Raw genomic sequence first — 22,042 nt, forward strand, 5'->3', positions numbered from 1 at the left:
GAGTCAGTGGAGTCAGTAGAGTCAGTTGATTCAGTAGAGTCAGTGGAGTCTGTAGAGTCAGTAGAGTCAGTGGAGTCAGTAGAGCCAGTAGAGTCAGTAGAGTGTAAAGACGTTTTCACCTGGCCTTTTTTTTTTATTAGCATTGACCTGAAAAATCGAATGTCTCTGTGATATCTATTATTCTACATCTTTCAATTCTGATTTCTTTCTCTCTCTCTCTCTCTCTCTCTCTCTCTCTCTTGTTTCTCTCCCTCTCTCTCTCTCTCTTGATTTTTTTTTCTGTCTCTCTCTCTCGTTTTATTTTTTTTCTCTCTCTCTCTCGTTTTATTTCTCTCTCTCTCTTCTTGAAAAAAGAATAGATATGCACATGCACCTCTACCAGTTTTAAAAACCACACTGGCTTTCAAATAGCACTGCGTGTGCTATTCAGTTAGCACAAGTGCATCATATGGGTAACCACCATTCTCGACACCGAATAATTCCGCCATAGATTAATGCTTGTTGTATTCAGACAAGAAGCGTGCAGGACTTTGTACATTGAATGTGAGAGAAAGTAGACGATCAAGGTTTAAATCTACAGTCTCTATGGAGGAAGAGAAGATTAGGTAAAAAAAGTTGTTCCTTTTCAGTCCTTACGATCAATATGGCAGATGTAAAAGTCATCTATTTCTATGGCAGATGTAAAGGTCATCTATTTCTATGGCAGATGTAAAGGTCATCTATTTCTATGGCAGATGTAAAGGTCATCTATTTCTATGGCAGATGTAAAGGTCATCTATTTCTATGGCAGATGCAAAAGTCATCTATTTATATGGCAGCTGTAAAGGTCATCTATTTCTATGGCAGATGTAAAGGTCATCTATTTCTATGACAGATGTAAAGGTCATCTATTTCTGTGGCAGATGCAAAGGTCATCTATTTCTATGGCTGATGTAAAAGTCATCTATTTCTATGGCAGATGTAAAGGTCATCTATTTCTTTGGCAGATGTAAAGGTCATCTACTTATATGGCAGATGTCAAGGTCATCTATTTATGTGGCAGATGCAAAGGTCATCTATTTATATGGCAGCTGTAAAGGTCATCTATTTCTATGGCTGATGTAAAAGTCATCTATTTCTATGGCAGATGTAAAGGTCATCTATTTCTTTGGCAGATGTAAAGGTCATCTACTTATATGGCAGATGTCAAGGTCATCTATTTCTATGGCAGATGCAAAGGTCATCTATTTCTATGGCAGCTGTAAAGGTCATCTATTTCTATGGCTGATGTAAAAGTCATCTATTTCTATGGCAGATGTAAAGGTCATCTATTTCTTTGGCAGATGTAAAGGTCATCTACTTATATGGCAGATGTAAAGGTCATCTATTTCTATGGCAGATGTAAAGGTCATCTATTTCTATGGCTGATGTAAAAGTCATCTATTTCTATGACCGATGTAAAGGTCATCTATTTCTATGGCCGATGTAAAGGTCATCTATTTCTATGGCTGATGGTCAGCACAACGACCAACCGACTTTACTTTTCTCTACTAATGTCAAGTACCCATAAGATTTGGGTGCACCACTTAAAAATTCGGAAATTTAAAATTCCGGTCTTTACCTAGATTCGAATTTAGAGAGTTGGTTCGGAAGCTAAGCTAATGATGACTCAGCCACCTCGCCCCAGATAGAGTTGTAGTTATTGACGATTTAGCTTATTGTTTCTGATGTCCAAACTTACTTCCCCTAGCTCTAAATAATTACAAATATTGCAATCCATCTCTGTTGAGAGAGTCGTGTTTAAAAAATCAACGAAAAGTGCAGTTGTAATTGTAGTTCTCCCTCTTGTTCGTGAAGACTATTGTGACCTGCATTACTTACACAACAACCGAGTCACAGTGGCCATTTGGTAAAAAACACAAGGTCTCTTTGTTATTTAGTTTCATAGAACATTCTTTCGCGGACTTATGTAAAAACCGACGAGGTTGAAAACCAGTTTTAAATCAAACCTTTAGAAGGGAAACAATTCAAATATAACTATTTCTGCACACTGTAGTAACGAGTAACGAAAGTACTATAACACTGCAATTAATTCAGAACATGTCTTCATTCATGAAATCAAATCCTCCATACCGAATTGTTTAGTTTTTGGGTCATTCATAAAACGAGCCGTATTTTTGATTGCGTCATTCTTGTCTATTTTCTGAGAGTCACTTTCCAACAGATGCTGCTTGCCAAGAGTTCAGATTTTGTATTTACTGGTTTGCTGTTATATTCTATTGAGAATGTACACACTACACGAAAGAATGAATATATTTAGCCCGTCAGACTACGTCGAGGTAAATAATGTATTGACATGACTTTGTTTTGACAGACTGCGACGGAAAACGACAATGCTAAGAGTATATTTAGGTTGAAAACAAGAAACAGTTCACATGGGAAGTCTCTGTTCTCTTAGTGCTTGTGAACGAGCTGATAAATCAATGCTAGGTTTGAACACTAGTTTGGATACATAAGACCTAAGCCTACTAACATCAATGGTAGAGCGTTTGTTAACCAATTTAAAGTCCGGAGTTCGGGCCTGTTAAAACTTCGGAATTCTAATTCAGCTAGATAACAACTACTGGACAAAACAATGTGCTAACCACCATTCCACTTGTTATCTTCTTGCTCTTAGAGCTTCTAGAAAAAGAAAAGGAAAAGTGACTCTTAATTTTGCAAGACTTTGATACGTAGTTACTGCAGCCTATAGTACAGACATGATGTGCTAGTTTTATGTGAATATATTACTTGGGCTAATTGTTTATTCATATAAATGTAACATTATAACAGTTTGTTACGTTCTTTAACATCATCTGTTGTGTACGGCCTATCTAGATAGACTGGCAGGCAGCCACACAATTAAGTGACCGTAAATGCATCGCATGATATATAAAAAGATCACATGATACATTGAACCGAAAGCAACATGGAATTTTTAAAACTTTCAATCTTTAATGAATGACAACTCAGAAAAAAAAGACTTCCCTTTTTTTTTTTTTTGCTGTCTCTCTCCCTGACTCTTTTCTTTTTATTTCTCTTTTTCTTTTATCCTTTATCTTATACAGCACTTTTTTAGCGGCCCCCGAAAGGGGAAAAGACGCTATTAATTGTGTATGGCCTGTCTGTCCGTCTGTCCGTTCGTCCCGTTTAGATCTCAGAAACTAGAAGAGAAAATGAAAATCGGACATCATGATATTTTAGAATAGATCAATCAAAGTTTTGATGCAACGGCTACTTTTTTTTTATTTTCCGAAAGTGAACCATCTAATTTTTAAAATTATATATGCAAGCAGATTTAAAAAGAAAATTGCACCACTTTTCAATGAAAAACTTAAGGGGAGGTAACTTATCTTCTAAAGGTAATACTTCTTCATTAATAACTCAAGCTTCATTTATAGATTCGCAAATTGGTACAAAAAAATTTGCACCTAAGGTCACAATGGTAAAGTGTCAATGGTTCATTATAAAATATATTTTCCATTTATTAACTAACTCATTGAATAGTATACTGATTCTAATGTTGTTTTAAAAGACAGGATTTTGATACGAACATCGTTTTAGTCATAAGTTTAAAAAATAACGAACTACTTTTATAGCGCGCAGTTTTGACATATCCTCATAATAGGGGCCTACACTTGACAGTCTAAATAAGACTAAATAGAGCCCAGATCTAGATAATAAATGTATTAATAATTTGAACAAAATTTTAATTATTAAGGCAATAACTTATCTTCTGATAGCTTAGGGGTGCAGATTTATTTATTATGTAAACAATAGTATCACATTAAGAAATGAATCGGATACGACCAGCATAGTACACCATTGGTATTGACATTACCCGGTAACAAAAGGCCTACTATTCATGATCATAACATTGGCCTAGGTCTAGTAATTTTAAGATCAAACGTGTAAATTCATAAGAGTTCTAGTCTAGATATAGTAGATTCTATATCAAGATTGTATATCTAATTCTAGATCTAGATCTAAACTAAGATCTTATTCTAGACTAGACTTAGATCTTAAATCTAGATTTAGATCTAAAACTAGGTCAAGATCTAACAAGAACTATGCCTAGTCTGTATGAGAAATGACAATGGAGATTTTATTTTTTTATTTTTGCGAGGGGAATGTCTGGTCCAAATAGACCTACTCCAAGTCTTTTAAGTTATTTCTAACTAGCTCACTGCCTAACTATAATAGGTCAAGAGTGTTTTTTTCGTTTTGCCAATTGATCTAATTTTGTCAGAAGAATAAATCTTTTTTAGTTTCTCTTTATTACATGCAACATGTTTTTAATTTTGAATGTATGGATAAGGTTAATAAGTATTATTTTAAAAGATATAGGTGTACGCTAAATGAATATATGCAGATGCTGTGGCTGAGTGGTAAAGCACTTGGATACAGAAGTCCCGTGTTCGAATCCTGGTGAAGACTTTAGGTAGACCACTTCGGGGCCGATTTCGAGTTTGTGTTTCCACACAATCTATCTTTGTAACCTTGTTCATTTCTTTTTCTCTAACTTTATTTTTGTTTACTTATTTCTTTTTCTCTTTCCCTAGATTATCTTTTCTCTTTTGGTTCTCTTTTATTCTCTAGATTTCTAGGCTACTGTAGCTCATTAAGTCATCCATTCAACCTCATTTACTCCTCCGTTGTAGAATTCAAAACACACACTAAACAAAAACAAACAAAAAAATCGCCTGCATGCACGCACTCCATCTTGAAGAACACACAGCCTAACGTTTGTGTTTCATACATACGAGAATCTGGAGCACTTATAAATGACAGGTTGAAACAATTAATGTGTCCAGAACATCGTTGTCTGCTGAGGGAGAAGGGGGCGTGTCTCTAGGGACAAAAAAAAACTTAACATAAGACATCAAAAAAAAAATTGTAACCTACTAAATAGCTTTGAGAAAAATAAAACGAGCAAGGAGTGGTGCGGGAAGGGAGATGGAGGAAGAACTCTTCTAAGTAGAAGTTACAAAATCTTGCAAGGGGCCGCAAGTAAAGTCTAAATTTAGACTAGACAAAATACTGCAATGATTTCCTTTGGATATATTTTAAAGTGTTTTTTTTTTTATTTCGTAGCATCAAAATAATTTATTCAGAGAGTGAGCCTCAGAGAAAACGTCAATGTTTTCTTGTTACTTATGACGGGCAACAAAGTTTGACATTAGGAGCAGCAAACAATTCAACACACAAAACAAGCACATTAAACAAATAATCGCTGTGATCTCAATGGCATTGTGAATTAATTGCTAGAAATCTTTCTGTGATTTCACCTGGACATATCATCCAAAAAAAAAAACGACACCAGAAATTAAAAGTCAAGCTTTGGTTCAACTAATAGTGCGAGGATTTACATTTGACACTTGTTTTATTTTGTATCAAGAAGTTATGGTATCTAAGTGTTGGCTTTGAGACTGTCCATCGAACTACAGCAACACAGTAGAAGGGAAAACATTGAACAAGAAAAAGAAAGAAGAACTTTATTTTCAAGACTCGAAGAAATCCTAAAGTTTAGGGAGTTTTGTTTTTAGCCAGCAGGTATTGCTCCCATCGTAAGGCGGCCTTGGTTCTAGAGACTTGTAGGAAATGTTGTTATCTATATTTCTGTTGGCCAACTTTCTCTTGAGAGTTACAGTTGAAGCCCAATCTGGGAAAAATGACGAATATTTGGGTAAGTGTTGACTATTTCCTTACAGTCTATTTAGAAAGCTAAATATTATGACTAATCTTATATTACTTAGACTCATCTATCTGGCACGATTGGTTACATGTTTCTAAAACTAAATGTTTAATTCTACGACCACGTTCAAACATTGCACAGTTAATTAATGTCAGTGACAACACGTGAATCAATAAAAAAAAATAAATTAGCCAATTAGTAAATTGATAAATGGTTATTAATTAATTTTGTTTTGAATAGAAAAAGGAAAATAAATCTTACAGCATTGAGAGAAATTCTAGTAATTGAGCGGTTATTTCCATTATATATTTTTATTATTAAAAAACAACTCTTCTTTTCCAATAGTATATGCTCTAGGTTACAAATCCAATTGTCGTCAGATGACATTAGTACCACCAAGTAACTTTTTTATTTCGTCAGACATTTTATTTCACTGTAATTTACTTTTTAGATTAAATGTGTTTTATGTTAAGTTTTTTACTTCTGTTATGTCAAAGATTCGGATTGATTTTAAACTTTATCTTTAAACATAAGAAGTTTAACGACAAATACTGTCTAATTAGTTACTATGCATGCTAAGCTTTGGAACAATGCATACTATGCTATAATAGCTTCTGGTTCAGGCCTAGGCAGCCTCCGTCACGGGTATCAAGTTTGAATGCGAAACACTAGCAAGTGTTAATTAAAATATCTCGAAGCTATCGTTAGACGTAAGAACCAGATATGAATTACTGACCAGCATTTTACAGTCTACAGCAGCACGTGGAAAGCTCAAAAAAAATCTGGGAAAGACAAATGAACTGCAATAGGAACAATTTAACAATTTCAATAATTTTACCATTTTATTTGTTTTACCACAAAGCACAAGTCCCACAAAGGCAGCCAAAATGACATAAAACGCTGCCTGATTTTGTTTTCATTCTACAGGTGTTTGTGATCAGCCTTGGCTTCCTGCTTACAGCCACGACCACAGGGGCGTCGCCAGCCTGGGTTCATTGAACAACTTACAAAACCAATTATTGAATGGTTACATGGTCAGGGTTCAATTCTCCACCAAAGAGTTTCTTATTACATTAGACCTGGAGGACTTTACCTTTAAAGGCATGTGAGTATTTTTTTACTTGATACTTTCAAAGTCTCCTAAACATTCAAAGCTAGACACATCCATAATCTAGATAGTTTCATCCCTAGAGACACACCGTCAGCTTTCTTAGCTTCACTGTTAAGAAGGATTATATATTTCAGTACTTTCAGATAATTCGTCAGGCTTAGGAGTTTTGCTATTGAGACATACTATGTATTTTGATAACTTCACTATAAAGACAATTCATGTATCTTGAAATTTCACTAGAAAGATTGTTCATTTAACTAGGTAGTTTACTAGTAAAGACTTATTATATATAGAAATATAAAATTCTTACACTGACTAGGGGCGCATTCACTTTGAATGAGATCGTATATAACTCAATTTACATAAAAGGGCGGAGTTCTTCCGCTTTAGATAAGCTTTTTTTTATAAAAATAAAATTGTTATATACTTTGCTTGTTTGAAGTAACGTCTGTAATATATAAAATAAGTTAGTTTTTCTAAAGATCATTTCTTAGATTATTGCTAAATCTCATTTCTAAACATCATTTTAAAAGTTTATTGATTAACATTATTCAAAAAAAAAATAATTTGTAAAGGTTTTAGTAATAAGAACGGTATTGATACTGTAGAGAAACCTAAACTAGAACGACGCATGAACTGATGAATGATCTAGACAATAACATATTAAACCAATGTTGCGAACACATGTCACGACATTACACAAACATAAACAAGTATAATTTATTTTACCACAGTCTTTTTAATAATCATTTCTAAATATCACTTCTAAAGCTCGTTCGTAACGTTCCTTTTTATATTGATTTAGTAAGATCATTGTTTATGTTTGTAAAGATCATATCTAACTGATTATTTTCAATGTATAGGCCTATTGATTAAGATCTTTTTTTTTGTTTAGCTTTTTATCAGAAATAAATCACAATATTTAGAACACGAAAATCGAAAATTATTTTAAAAAATATTTTGTCAAAAAAAGAATATTGAAAATTTAGTAAATGATATGTATGGGACACTTGTGACTGTTGTCTTTGATGTCTAGTGGCTACAATACATCGTCACATAATTATTTGATTTCCATAGGCATGTTTGTGGAAGTGCTACCTACCTCTTCTCCGACAACGGTACTCACATCGAGACTGACCCGGACTGGCTACCTACCTTAGTCTGCACCAATGGGGAGGTAAGTCTGCTAGCCGAAGGAACAGTTGTTTGAGTTGCATATCTAAAATATTGTCGTAACCCTATTAGCGGCGCGATTGTATGATAAGCTGACATTTGTGACACAGGCCAGTAATACAGTTTAGCGTGCTATATGGAAGGGCAAGGGACAGTACTGGTATGAACTTTGCACATGAATATGACCCGTGCTATGGTCATCTGATCATAAGCCTGCGTGGACCAGACAGAGTGTGTAAGGCAGGAATTCAGTACAGGACAGAGGAGACCGGGACTGTGAGTCGGCCATGAAGTCGGTCCTGGTGCAGTCCTCAAGTGGAACGTACGAGTCCAGGAAGAGACAGTAAAGTTTAGTACCGTGATGTACAGTGTAGAGACAGTAGATTATATCACGGTGATGTACAGTGTAACATTTTTAGTAGTTGATTGCGTTGCCACTTGTCTAGTATTGGCTGTTATCTATTCATTAAAGTACCAGATTATTTGGAACTCTAGTTGTCAAGTTCTTGTGTTAGAAGTGTTGTGTGTTGAGCAGTTGTTCAAGTGTTGTGTGTTGAGCTGTTGTTCAAGTGTTGTGTGTTGAGCTGTTGTTCAAGTGTTGTGTGTTGAGCTGTTATTCAAGTGTTGTGTGTTGAGCAGTTTTTCAAGTGTTGTGTGTTGAGCAGTTGTTCAAGTGTTGTGTGTTGAGCAGTTGTTCAAGTGTTGTGTGTTGAGCAGTTGTTCAAGTGTTGTGTGTTGAGCTGTTGTTCAAGTGTTGTGTGTTGAGCTGTTGTTCAAGTGTTGTGTGTTGAGCTGTTGTTCAAGTGTTGTGTGTTGAGCAGTTGTTCAAGTGTTGTGTGTTAAGCAGTTGTTTACAGAACGTAACACTATTCTGAGCTTTGTTTTAATGAAGTCATTCCTCCAGAGAATTTAATAAAAAATTCGTCTTCAGGTTTAGCTAGAAATGTCAACAAATGTGCAGGTCCCATTATAAAGCTCACTTATAGGGTCAATCATTTTAAAGATTGTTTCTAGGGTGAATCCTTATAAGGTTCATTCTTACAGAGCAAATTGTAACATGACTTTGAAATTATAAATTATATAGCTCCTCCTTCGTGATAGATGATGAGTACAATTTCATTTCCTCAGAACTTGTCTCTCTATAGATTCCTACTTTTACCTTGCACAAGCCAGAGCAATCGTTAAGGGGGGGGGGGGGGCCTCGGTTAAAACTGTTGTAGTGTTAGTGTGGTAACAAAGAACATTTGACTTAGGTCAGCTAGTCTCCTTTTGCCACAAGCCTTCCCCCCCCCCCGCACACACCCCTTTCTAAATTGCATATTGAACTAGTTAACGTCTTTCACCAAAAACAACAACAACAAAACACAACAAAAAAACACAACAAAAAAACATGTATATCATATATGGAATACGATTCTCAAACTGGAGAGACAATAGTATTTTTAAGGATTTACCGAATTCCTGATTTTTCTTTTCACTTAGCGTTAAGCATCACAAGTGTTATAAATTTTGTGTTTCTAAAATACATTTAATACAGTGTTAATACCTAGTCGTTGGTTTCTAACTCTATACAGCTAGTGGAACTAAACCGATGTAGCCGTATTAATTTCTAATAGCAGAGCTTAAACCAAACATGAACAAGCGTCTTTTAAGAAACGTCTTTACACGTCTATTCTGCCCCACGTCTTTACACGTATATTCCGCCCCTCGTCTTTACACGTCTATTCTGTCCCACGTCTTTATATGTCTATTCTGTCCCACGTCTTTACACGTATATTCTGTCCCACGTCTTTACATGTCTATTCTGTCCCACGTCTTTACACGTCTATTCTGTACGACGTCTTTACACGTCTATTCTGTACCACGTCATTACACGTCTATTCTGTACGACGTCTTTACACGTCTATTCTGTACGACGTCATTACACGTCTATTCTGTCCCACGTCTTTACACGTCTATTCTGTCCCACGTCTTTACACGTCTATTCTGTACGACGTCTTTACACGTCTATTCTGTCCCACGTCTTTACACGTCTATTCTGTACGACGTCTTTACACGTCTATTCTGTACGACGTCATTACACGTCTATTCTGTACGACGTCATTACACGTCTATTCTGTACGACGTCATTACACGTCTATTCTGTCCCACGTCTTTACATATCTCCCTCTCTTTAACTTTCACATTAGTCTACATTCCCTTCAATTACAACAGACCACCTCATGGTGTCGTCATAAACCCTTCAGCCAACACAACCAAAAACATCCGCCCTAATTTCTTAATGGCTACACCAGAAACACGCACCCACACCTCGAACTGTATATAGCGACTTAAGTTTTTTTGTTTTTGTTTTGACATTTTCAGGTGAGTCGAATCAACTTCACTTCTGCCAATTGGACGTCCCCAGTCGGATTAATTGACGTGGAACTGGACGGCGAGATTTGGTGGTTCACGAAACCAACGCAGTCGAGTAAAGAGCCCATCTACTCGCAGTTCATTGATGGATCCACAGCCTCGGGCTCTCTAACCAAAGTACAAACATTTACCTTCACTTTTAGTTGATAGTTCAAAGGGTAAATGTACCTCTTTCAGACATTTCCATCTTTGTTTCTCTGGTCAACTGTTGACGAGGTTACCGGTCCATGAGAATTTGATCTGGCCAGTAAAACGAAAAACCACCTTGGCTGGACTCAAGGGAGTCCGAAAACGTCTAGAAACTAAAAATCCCTATGTTCATCGGATTTTAAATTTTTTTTGCCATATCAGATTTTGTGTTCATTTAGGAGTTCCGAATTCCATAATTGTGACCTTAAAATCTACACAGGATTCTAAAAAAAAAAGTATAAACAGAGATATGTATTTAACTTGTTCCTTTAGTTTATGTTGAAGTAACGTCTGTATTATATAAGATAAGATAAGATATGTTATTTTTTGTATTGAATACTAAAAGCGCTGTTTGTTAATCCAGGCAAGAATTGTTTACAAAGCTTATAACAACTCTCTCTGTTTGTTTAAAATTTTGAACATGTTCACCCAGGCAGGTAAAAAGGCAGGTTTTAATATTTTTAGAAAGAACATCAGAATGAAATTCTATCAAAGAAAAGGACAGAGAAGAATGGAGAAAAAAAGTTGACAGATCTTGTATGGTTCCCCAGCGGATATGTGAAAAAGAATGTGAAGTTAAATGTGAACCTGGCCTAATTAATGTGTTATAATGAATAACCTATTGATCTAATTGTTTTGTAAAGGGTCAATCTCTTATTCAAATCTTTAAAAAAAAATAAAAAAAAATTATTTAGTTAGGTCTTTAAATCCAGAGGGTCCAACCCAATGTGTGGGTGTCAGGTTAAAAGTTGGATGGGGGTGCGCCTGTAGGTTCTAGAAGATACGTTCACAGATGCACGACATTAACCATCAGTCGTCTCTCTGATGGCGCATTTTCTGGCGGTGTGAAAAAAGAGTCTAGGGACTCTAGACAACCAATCTATTGCTATAGGATCGCGCTGCAGTTCACGCAATAATATGAAAACCTACTTATTAATTGTTGTTTTAAATTATGTCCAACTTATATGCATACTAAATAGAGTAAAAGAGTAAACATTTTTTTGTGTAAATGTAGTAGTTAGTATGACAGAACTTATAAAACTTAGCAATACATTTGTAAAAAAAAATTATTTTACAAAAAATCTAAAACCGTTTGCATAAATGTGTTTCATTTCGGAGATACCTCTATCTCCCCAACTAAAATGTTTGTTACTATTAATAATGAATAGTTGTAAAAGTGGTGTATTTTTATGAAAAAAAAACTGCTTGCATATGTGATTTTAAAAATTAGATTTTTCGCTTTCAGAAAAGAAAAAAGTAGCCGTTGCATCAGAACTTTGAATGACCTAAAATATTATGATGTCGGATTTTCACTATCTTTTCTAGTTTACGAGATCTAAACGGGACGGACGGACAGACATTCCACACAAAAACTAATAGCGTCTTTCCCCCTTTCGGGGGCGCTAAAAATTACCCAATTAGTCAAATAATTACTGATTATTAATAATTTTGTTTAATAACAACAAGGGAAATTATTCCTTCAGTATTCACATATATGATTATATATGTCTGGCTTTGTCCACTTAAATGATTGTACACGTTATTTCTCCCCCACCTATTCTCAGATCAAATGGATACTTTGAACTATCATTTATTTTACCTAACAAAACATGAGTCAGTTTTAAAATTAAACAATTATCAATTAATTACTGGTAATTGATTATTTTGCTTGATAACAAAAAAGGAAATAACTTCTACATTCTGAGTGATATAACTTTATGTGCGGTGCTCTTCTCTTTCAGTAACCTTTGAAAGGTTCTTCGTTCTATACGCTGCATTGTGCTTGTACTAAGCTAAAAGGACACAATCTACGTTTGTTATAACAACATTGAAAGTTGTAAAGTGAGAGTGAGAGGGGGGAAGGGCATATTTAAAACTTGATAAGGCAAATGGCCCTAAGCTATTGGCTCCATTGTAATTAACATAAAGTTATTTATTCCTTTGCTTTTTTTTTTTGCAAAACAATATTGGGGGGGGGGGGGGGCAAAGTAGAAAGTGGCTTATGTTGCTTATCCAGCACTGGACTCCATGCCTATCTAGACAATTTTAAAAACTATCTTTTATCTAGACTTACATCTAAACATTAGGGCCCAGCTGCACCTGCGTATTTAGAATAGATAATTATTTTTATGTAATAATGTTAAACGTTGATAATTATCTAAGGTTTGTCTTGGACTCCAAAGATTCATGAGGAATGCACAATGGACCTCATTCACCAATCGTAAACAAATAACATTTAGCCACGTGATTCTCTATCTCTTCTAGACAAATTACGCAATACACTAAGGCTATCACTTGATACGTTTTTTTCATTGTTTTATCAATATTATCATGTGGCTAAATGTTGTTGTTTGTTTACGATTGGTGAATGAGGTCCATTTCCCGTGGCCACGCAACCCAGCTGTGACCTACATAATTAGTACTCTATAAACACAGTCTTCGCATTTCCAAATAGCCTTGACCTTTGCGCTATTGTTTGATTTCAGTTGCTGCGCTACGCCAAGTGGTCAGAGCTCAGGGCCAACATGAGGGACAGGGGCTTTGCTTTTGTCCTTAAGAACCAGAAGATTTACAACGATGAAGTGGTGACAGCCCAAAGCCTCAACCACTACAGTCTGCGATACACTAAAACATCGGTCAAAGTAAGTGTTTTAGAGGCACGCACAGCCCTTAAGGTGGCGACGGGTTGGCGTTAAGCAACTGTTGTTCGCCTGTTGTAGATGGCAAGGGTAAGATGGAGTAGATGGTAGCAAGATGGAGTAGATGGTAGCAAGATAGAGTAGATGGTAGCAAGATGGAGTAGATGGTAGCAAGATAGAGTAGATGGTAGCAAGATGGAGTAGATGGTAGCAAGATGGAGTAGATGGTAGTAAGATGGAGTAGATGGTAGCAAGATGGAGTAGATGGTAGCAAGATGGAGTAGATGGTAGCAAGATGGAGTAGATGGTAGCAAGATGGAGTAGATGGTAGCAAGATGGAGTAGATGGTAGCAAGATGGAGTAGATGGTAGTAAGATGGAGTAGATGGTAGCAAGATGGAGTAGATGGTAGCAAGATGGAGTAGATGGTAGCAAGATGGAGTAGATGGTAGTAAGATGGAGTAGATGGTAGCAAGATGGAGTAGATGGTAGCAAGATGGAGTAGATGGTAGTAAGATGGAGTAGATGGTAGTAAGATGGAGTAGATGGTAGTAAGATGGAGTAGATGGTAGTAAGATGGAGTAGATGGTAGCAAGATGGAGTAGATGGTAGCAAGATGGAGTAGATGGTAGCAAGATGGAGTAGATGGTAGCAAGATGGAGTAGATGGTAGTAAGATGGAGTAGATGGTAGTAAGATGGAGTAGATGGTAGCAAGATGGAGTAGATGGTAGCAAGATGGAGTAGATGGTAGTAAGATGGAGTAGATGGTAGCAAGATGGAGTAGATGGTAGTAAGATGGAGTAGATGGTAGTAAGATGGAGTAGATGGTAGCAAGATGGAGTAGATGGTAGCAAGATGGAGTAGATGGTAGTAAGATGGAGTAGATGGTAGTAAGATGGAGTAGATGGTAGCAAGATGGAGTAGATGGTAGCAAGATGGAGTAGATGGTAGCAAGATGGAGTAGATGGTAGCAAGATGGAGTAGATGGTAGCAAGATGGAGTAGATGGTAGCAAGATAGAGTAGATGGTAGCAAGATGGAGTAGATGGTAGCAAGATAGAGTAGATGGTAGCAAGATGGAGTAGATGGTAGCAAGATGGAGTAGATGGTAGCAAGATGGAGTAGATGGTAGCAAGATGGAGTAGATGGTAGCAAGATGGAGTAGATGGTAGCAAGATGGAGTAGATGGTAGCAAGATGGAGTAGATGGTAGCAAGATGGAGTAGATGGTAGCAAGACACTCCTTGATCATTTACTCGCTGCTTGTTTTTTCTCCCACTTCCCATTCTCGGATCAAGTTGAATCTTTGCACAATTATTCATATTCGAGTATAATATATAATACTTGAATCAATACAAAATTAACCACTTATTTAACTTTGTTTTACATAAAAAAGAGGGTTAAACCCTGAAGTATTGTGAGATATGGACAGGTTTTGTTGTTGTTTTTTTCAAGTAATTTAAAAAAATATTTTGCTTGTTTTAGTATTGTAATTTCTCCGATATATTAGTTTTATGTAAACTTCAAGGCAAAATAGATCGATACGTTGTATACTTTATGTTGTTAGACCAGTTTACAAATACAAAGACATACAAACATATAGTTTGTTTGTAGTTGTTGCCCGGATAGGCGATGTCACATTTTTCTTAGCTCAATAAAAGTTCAACATGGTAAATGTTACGTTGAACTGTTAAAAAAAATATATAAAAAATATAATCTCAAAAAGTATCGATTAAACAACTAGGACCGACGGTCTTCATTTCAATGTTTACTAAGAGATTGTAGATAACCATTTTTCTTTTACACTATATTAAAACTCTTATTCCTCTAAAACCATCATCCAACTTGTGTGTATATAATAAATAAAGTTATCGAATCTTTATTTAATTATTGAAATATAAAACAAATTAGGAAAACAATATATAAGTTATAATAATTGATGTTTGATGTGAATCTATACTGCTCATCTCTGTTACACTAACCCCCAACAGTTCAACGAAGAGCCCTATTATTCTTGGATAGCCTCCTGGTCAACCAATGGGAGGAGGGATGTCTCTCGGTGGTACCTCACCAACTCCACCCAGTACAAGCACAACAATGATTACGTCTCCTTGGACTGGTTCGGGGACGAATGCTGGCGGAAGGTCTACTCCACAGACGTGGACGGCTTCAGCTTACATGGATCGTTGGAAGAGCTCATGTCCATGATTAAATTAGGTCATAGGGTAGGTCCACTAGAACGTTAAATTAGGTCATAGGGTAGGTCCACTAGAACATTAAATTAGGTCATAGGGTAGGTCCAATAGAACATTAAATTAGTTCATAGGGTAGGTCCACTAGAACATTAAATTAGGTCATAGGGTTGGTCAACTAGAACATTAAATTAGGTCATAGGGTAGGTCCACTAGAATATTAAATTAGGTCATAGGATAGGTCCAATAGAACATTAAATTAGGTCATTGGGTAGGTCCACTAGAACATTAAATTAGGTCATAGGATAGGTCCACTAGAACATTAAATTAGGTCATAGTGTAGGTCCACTAGAACATTAAATTAGATCATAGGGTAGGTCCACTAGAACATGAAACTAGGTCATAGGGTAGGTCAACTAGAGCACTAAACTTGTAATCGTAGCTAAACTTTAGTGTTCTATAAGTCCAGGTCACTTGAAGATTTGTTTTAATAAGTCTTTAAATGGCATTAATTTATGTGTTGCTGTTGTTGTTGTTTTTTTTGTCTAGTATGCCCCTTGATATGTGTTCCTATGTCTAGTATGCCCCTTGATATGTGTTCCTATGTCTAGTATGCCCCTTGATATGTGTTCATATGTCTAGTATGCCCCTTGATATGTGTTCCTATGTCTAGTATGCCCCTTGATATGTGTTCCTATGTCTAGTATGCCCCTTGATATGTGTTCCTATGTCTAGTAAACCCCTTGATATGTGTTCCTATGTCTAGTTTACCCCTTGATATGTGTTCCTATGTCTAGTATACCCCTTGATATGTGTTCCTATGTCTAGTTTACCCCTTGATATGTGTTCCTATGTCTAGTTTACCCCTTGATATGTGTTCCTATGTCTAGTTTACCCCTTGATATGTGTTCCTATGTCTTGTTTACCCCTTGATATGTGTTCCAATGTCTAGTCTACCCCTTGATATGTGTTCCTATGTCTAGTTTACCCCTTGATAGGTGTTCCTATGTCTAGTTTACCCCTTGATATGTGTTCCTATGTCTAGTTTACCCCTTGATATGTGTTCCTATGTCTAGTTTACCCCTTGATATGTGTTCCTATGTCTTGTTTACCCCTTGATATGTGTTCCTATGTCTAGTCTACCCCTTGATATGTGTTCCTATGAATAGTATACCCCTTGATATGTGTTCCTATGTCTTGTTTACCCCTTGATATGTGTTCCTATGTCTTGTTTACCCCTTGATATGTGTTCCTATGTCTAGTATACCCCTTGATATGTGTTCCTATGTCTAGTATACCCCTTGATATGTGTTCCTATGAATAGTATACCCCTAGATAGGCGATAGCGTGAGTTATAGATGACATATATCTCTTCTTATAGCTTGAAGTGGTCAGGATTCTGACTCAATGTCTCTACGCGTGACTTTGACAATGTCGATTTTTTGACCAGGTACGTGTCTACTTCAACGGCTACAACCTGAAGGTCAACGGGATTCGAGTCTTGAAAGGTATGGTCATCGCTCAGACGATTGAAGAGTTCGGAAGGAGGGGAAATTACTCAGCTTACGATGCCACCTTCTTCGACGCCAGGGTGAAGATCATCTTCCGGCTAATTCACTCCACCGGCAAGGTGAGTTTTTGAGACCGAAGGGACATTAGTGACTTTAAGTACTCCGCGGAGGATTTAAATTTGTGTACTACTAGATCTTATGCTGTCGTGTGAAATAATGGCAATCTTTTTTTTTTTTGGGACAAGACGATTTCACACAATTTCCGAAAAAAAATGTGCTTATTGATTTAGCCTCTGAAACCTGCATGCATGCCGTGTGCTTAAAGAGAGAGAGAGAGAGAGTGATTAAGAAAAAAGAGAGAGTTTAATATAGACAGAGAAAAAGAATAAAGAAAGAAAAAGAGACACATTTAACAAAAGAAATGAGAAAGAAAGAAAATATTAACTAACAGGGCAATGGAGGCGAGGTGACTTAGCGGTAAAGCGCTTGGCTTCAGAACCGGAGGTCGCGGATTCGAACTTGGCGAAGACTGGGATTTTTTAAGTACGGGATTTTTGGGCGCCCATGATTCCACCCAGATCTAATGGGCGCCTGACAAAAGTTAGGGAAATGTAAGGGCGGTTGGTCGTTGTTCTGGTCACATGACACTCTCGTTAACCGTGAGCCACAGAAACAGATGGCATTTACACCATCTCCCCCACAGATTGCAAGAATCGAAAATAAGTAAAAAAAAAAAAAAAAAAGATTTGGGGAAGGGGAGAGAAAGGGGGGGGGGGAGTAAAATGAAAAAGAAAGGTAAAATATTAAAAATACTTTTTTTTAACAAACACACTTCACTTTTAGCTTAACACTTCATTTTGTAATATCATATCCTCATTTTGTCCTAAAATTTCGTCCAACACCTTTCACTGTTCAGGTCAAGACTTTCGCGTACTACTACGACAACTTTGGTCCGGTGAATACAAGAGACAACGAACAAAGTGAAAAGTTTCCTATTGACTGGGTGGTGGACACTCGACCCTGGAAGAAGGTTGGTCCTTGTACACCATTTACCTTGCTTAAGTGACTGTTAAGACGTACACAGGTGAGACCTTGTACAATTGTGTATGCTGCTCTCGGGCAGAGGCTGTAGGACAGCTGAGAGTTATCTGGCAGTTATTATCTGGAAATAGTTTGGGATATATCATAAAGTTGTTACCTGGGTGGGGACGCGGTGGCTGAGTGGTTAAGCGCTTGGCTTCCGAACCTTGGACTCCTGGGTTCGAATCTCGGGGAAGACTGGGATTATGAATTTCGGCTTTCTTATGGCGCCCTAGAGTCCATCCAACTCTAATGGGTGCCTGACTTAAGATGTGGAAAGTAGAGGCGGTTTGTTGTTGTGCTGGCCACATGACGCCCTGCTCGTTAACCGTTGGCCATAGAGACATGACCTTAACATTATCTGCCCCATAGATCGCAAGGTCCTAAAGAGGAAACTACTGTTATCTTAGGAGCTATCTGAGAGTTGTTATCTGGAATTTTTGTGGGAGTTATCTAGCAGTTGTTGTTGTGGCTAAATGGCATACCTAATATGAGGTGTCGAGTTTGAACCTCGACTCGAGCAGGTTTGTGTCTTGCTGAGCGCCTCAAGGCAGGATGAGAACCATTTTAAGGATACTTCCTCACCGAACAGGTCTATTATGGGGTGAGCCATCCGGTATGGAGATGTGTAATTGAAAATAACTTTTTAAATGTTATTGTTTGATATACATAAGGTGTTAACAATTTTGAATGAAATGTTTGCTAGACATGTCGAGCCGCATCGTTAAAGAATGTTTCGTGCTCTACATTGAAATGATATTTCAGGTGCTGAGAACTGACGCATTTGGAACGGCCACATTTGGTTATACCACAGACCTGGAGACGGCAAACACGATGGGATGCAGCGTCCGGCTGAACATCGAACAGGACGAGTTAGGCGGTCAGTTCTTCACTGAGGCGGACAACGTGCGTTACAATATTGCAGAACAACAGGTTTGTAACGTAGAATGCTCGTCTGCTTGGTCACGTGACTTTTACCATTCTGGACTGGGTCCAATAACAGAACTTAAAAGACAAAAGTTCTACCAGCTAATTATCTAACAGATCACAAGAAATTAAATAGTAGAAGAAATTTTGTGTGCAAAGAAGAAAGACAGAAATATGGATTGATAGAGCGTTAGAGAGTTGTGCATGAGATCGTGATTGAAAGAGGGAGAGAGGCGGGGTAGAAGCGAGAGATATGCAGGGAGAGAAAGAAAACAAAAGAAAAAGAGAGAAATAGAAAGATAGCAAAATAAAGAAGAAGAAATGGAAGAGAGAGCGAGAGAGAAAGATTCTGAGACAGCAAAAGAAAGAGCAAAAGAGAGTAAAAACAAGATCTAAAGAGAGAGGGGGGGGGGATAGAATGAAAATATTAATATGCCAGTAGTATGTGTATAGTGTTGCTATGGTTATACATTACTTAATAGCTATTTCTATACTGAAAATCTGAGGTAAAAAAATGGTAAGAAGAGACTGAATAAGTTGATTTAAATAATTTATTCCTCCTAAGTTTAATAATGCATCAAAAACTGGACACTCTTACCAATAGCAAACTACATGTAGATTCTAAATGTTATTGTTTCATGCAATATATTGATAATATTCAGCTCCATATCAACAGCACTACATATCGTATTGTAGTCTAGGTTAGGGTAAGTGTCAATTGCAACAGTCTATTGGGACCCTTAGACAAGTTGATCTATGCAAAAACAATTAATACACTTATTTTTCAAACCTCACATATTTATTATTGTCAATCTAGATCTAGTTAAAAATTAACTACATGATTGACTCAAAATAATTAAAGTTTAAAATTCTTTTTTATTATTTTCCATGTTTTGTATTTTTGCCATTTTTTCAGATCTTCGCCCAGGCCTTGAAACATGTCAGTGACCAGAGGTCACCTGGTGTCGACGAGTACACTTTACAGAGCAATGTCTTCCGCTGGTCACTCATGGTCAGCTCAAACGGTGTTGTCGCCATGAACGCCAGGCACCTGAGCTCCCGAAACCACTTGTACGACGCCATCTCCCCGGCAACCAATGTCACGTGGTTCATCAACTGTTAAGATTGAGCTGGGTTAGGGTTAGCGTTTGGACTGTGTGAAATCGGAGAATACTCATTGTATCCTTCAAGATGAATTGAACTTAACTTTTTTAAAAATTAAATGTCAAGGCCAGTCCCTGGTCAGCAATATCCTCATATACTTCAAAAAAGTGCAATCCTAACAAGTTAGTAAAATACGGATTGGACTATTTAGGAATTAGAGTAGGATATGCAACTGTTTCTATTATTATTTTTTCTAACGTCATTTGATAATCCTATTTTAGACATAATGCAGAAGCTGAATGATACAAAAATGCTTCATTACATTTGTTGAATACACTAAATAACTATATTTAACTCTGCCTCTCCTAACTAACGATAATTCCGTTGACTCATTAAATTAATTTTGGGATTTATAAACTTTAATTTGTGTTACATAAAACGAGCGTACATTCTCCTACAATTCTAGACCAAAAGTAACAATTTTTCGGTTTAAATACATAAATGTTATTGAAGTTTAATCACAATAGTGTAGAATATAGGGTAGAATGTACACACGTGAAAAATGAACAACTCTGTCTGAACGTGGGAAAATAATTCGCGAGACAAAGAGTTCAATTAGCAGGCCTAGAATATTGCTCATTTTGACTATCTACGTCTAGCAGTGTTGCCACTAGTTTGTTATAGCAATTTAGAATGCACTAGTCTGATCACTAACCGCTTAAACACTCACATACACCCTACACATTATTTTGTTTCTATTTTGAAATGAGCGGTGATCTTCAAGGATCTAATAGACATTTGTTGACGTGGCGGAGAAGCTATAAACAGCTTGGCTCTTGGGTGTAACCCGTGTACAGATGAAGAAAGTCTGAAGATTATTTTTGTTTAGAAAAAGGTTTAGGATCATTTTTTTCTGCACTTTTAACATTGCCGAATTAATTTTTTTCTCAGCTATTCATACATGGCGGAAAAACAAACTATAAATAGCTATCTCTTTGGTGTAACCGGTGTACAAATAGATAAAGTCTGAAGATTTGCTTTTCAAAGTTATAGGAGAATTATTTTTTTTTGTGCACAATGAAATGTTCTAAGCTCTTCTGTTTGTAACACAAACTAATTTCCGTTGGGATCAGTGGCGTCACTAGGGTTGGTGTCACCCGGTGCAGCCCGTACCCCCCGCACCTGCCTAGTAAAGCCACTGGTTGAGAGGAAGCTAAAGACTTTCACTCTGTGACTAAATACACATCACAAAACAAATGGGCAACTCACTAGCAGTAATAAAGGAGTTATGGCGCGAGAATCAACTGCCACACATTGAGTGTTTAAACTTATACATCAATTCTTTTTTTTTTAATTTAGTTGCCAACAGTGACGTTCAGTTTAGTGGCCTTGACATTGTCTGGTTTAAATTTAAAATCTTCAATGACGTGTTTCAATTAGAAATTAAAACTCTTGTTCTTAAATAACTTGTATAGATCTCAAGTGTTTATCTTACACTTTGTCGGGATGTCTATGATTAGATTAATAACACTCTTCAGAAGTTCGTGTACAAGTTACAGCTGTATGTCAATGGATGTTGTGCTGGTCAATGTTGTGCTGGTCAATGGATGTTGTCCTGGTCAATGGACGTTGTGATGGTCAATGGATGTTGTGCTGGTCAAGTCTTGTTACACGTGCGTGTTTTTGAACAAAAGTTGAAGAGAACATTGTGTGGTTAGAAAAGTAATAGAATATTCAGAATAAAAAATCTCTTTTAATTTCGTTTCAAATTCCCCGCAAAAATTAATATGATTTTTGTTTTGATGACTTTGAACTTTGAACTTAGGTTGAGACGTAATTGTTTCATTGTTTTGAAACATTCTCCAGGAAGCTGTAAGACTTTATTTTCAAAGACTTTTCTGTTTTTTGTTGCCTCTAAACTTGTATGTTGATATTTTGTTTATATTCCTAAATAATGTATAGAAAAATAAATACACTTTGAAAACTTTTA

The 22,042-nt window shown here is 36.6% G+C and overlaps 1 protein-coding gene across 1 annotated transcript; it reads left to right on the forward strand.

The window, feature by feature from the left end:
• The first annotated feature begins 4,840 nt into the window (after positions 1-4,840).
• LOC106059107 (uncharacterized) lies at positions 4,841-22,042 on the forward strand. Its single transcript, XM_013216648.2, has 10 exons — positions 4,841-5,704; positions 6,641-6,818; positions 7,902-8,001; positions 10,362-10,529; positions 13,088-13,243; positions 15,230-15,463; positions 16,881-17,060; positions 17,858-17,971; positions 18,787-18,954; positions 19,865-22,042. Exons 1-10 carry the CDS (start codon positions 5,620-5,622, stop codon positions 20,069-20,071), a joined length of 1,590 nt encoding a protein of 529 aa, XP_013072102.2. The 5' UTR covers positions 4,841-5,619; the 3' UTR covers positions 20,072-22,042.

The sequence above is a fragment of the Biomphalaria glabrata genome, chromosome 3, assembly GCF_947242115.1.
Source record: "Biomphalaria glabrata chromosome 3, xgBioGlab47.1, whole genome shotgun sequence".
Lineage (NCBI taxonomy): Eukaryota > Metazoa > Mollusca > Gastropoda > Planorbidae > Biomphalaria > Biomphalaria glabrata.

Coding starts and splice junctions, on each gene's coding strand:
- LOC106059107 (XM_013216648.2), top strand. CDS start 5,620: ATGTTGTTATCTATATTTCTGTTGGCCAACTTTCTCTTGAGAGTTACA. Junction 6,819..7,901: donor GACTTTACCTTTAAAGGCAT/GTGAGTATTTTT, acceptor TGATTTCCATAG/GCATGTTTGTGGAAGTGCTA. Junction 17,972..18,786: donor ACACTCGACCCTGGAAGAAG/GTTGGTCCTTGT, acceptor ATGATATTTCAG/GTGCTGAGAACTGACGCATT.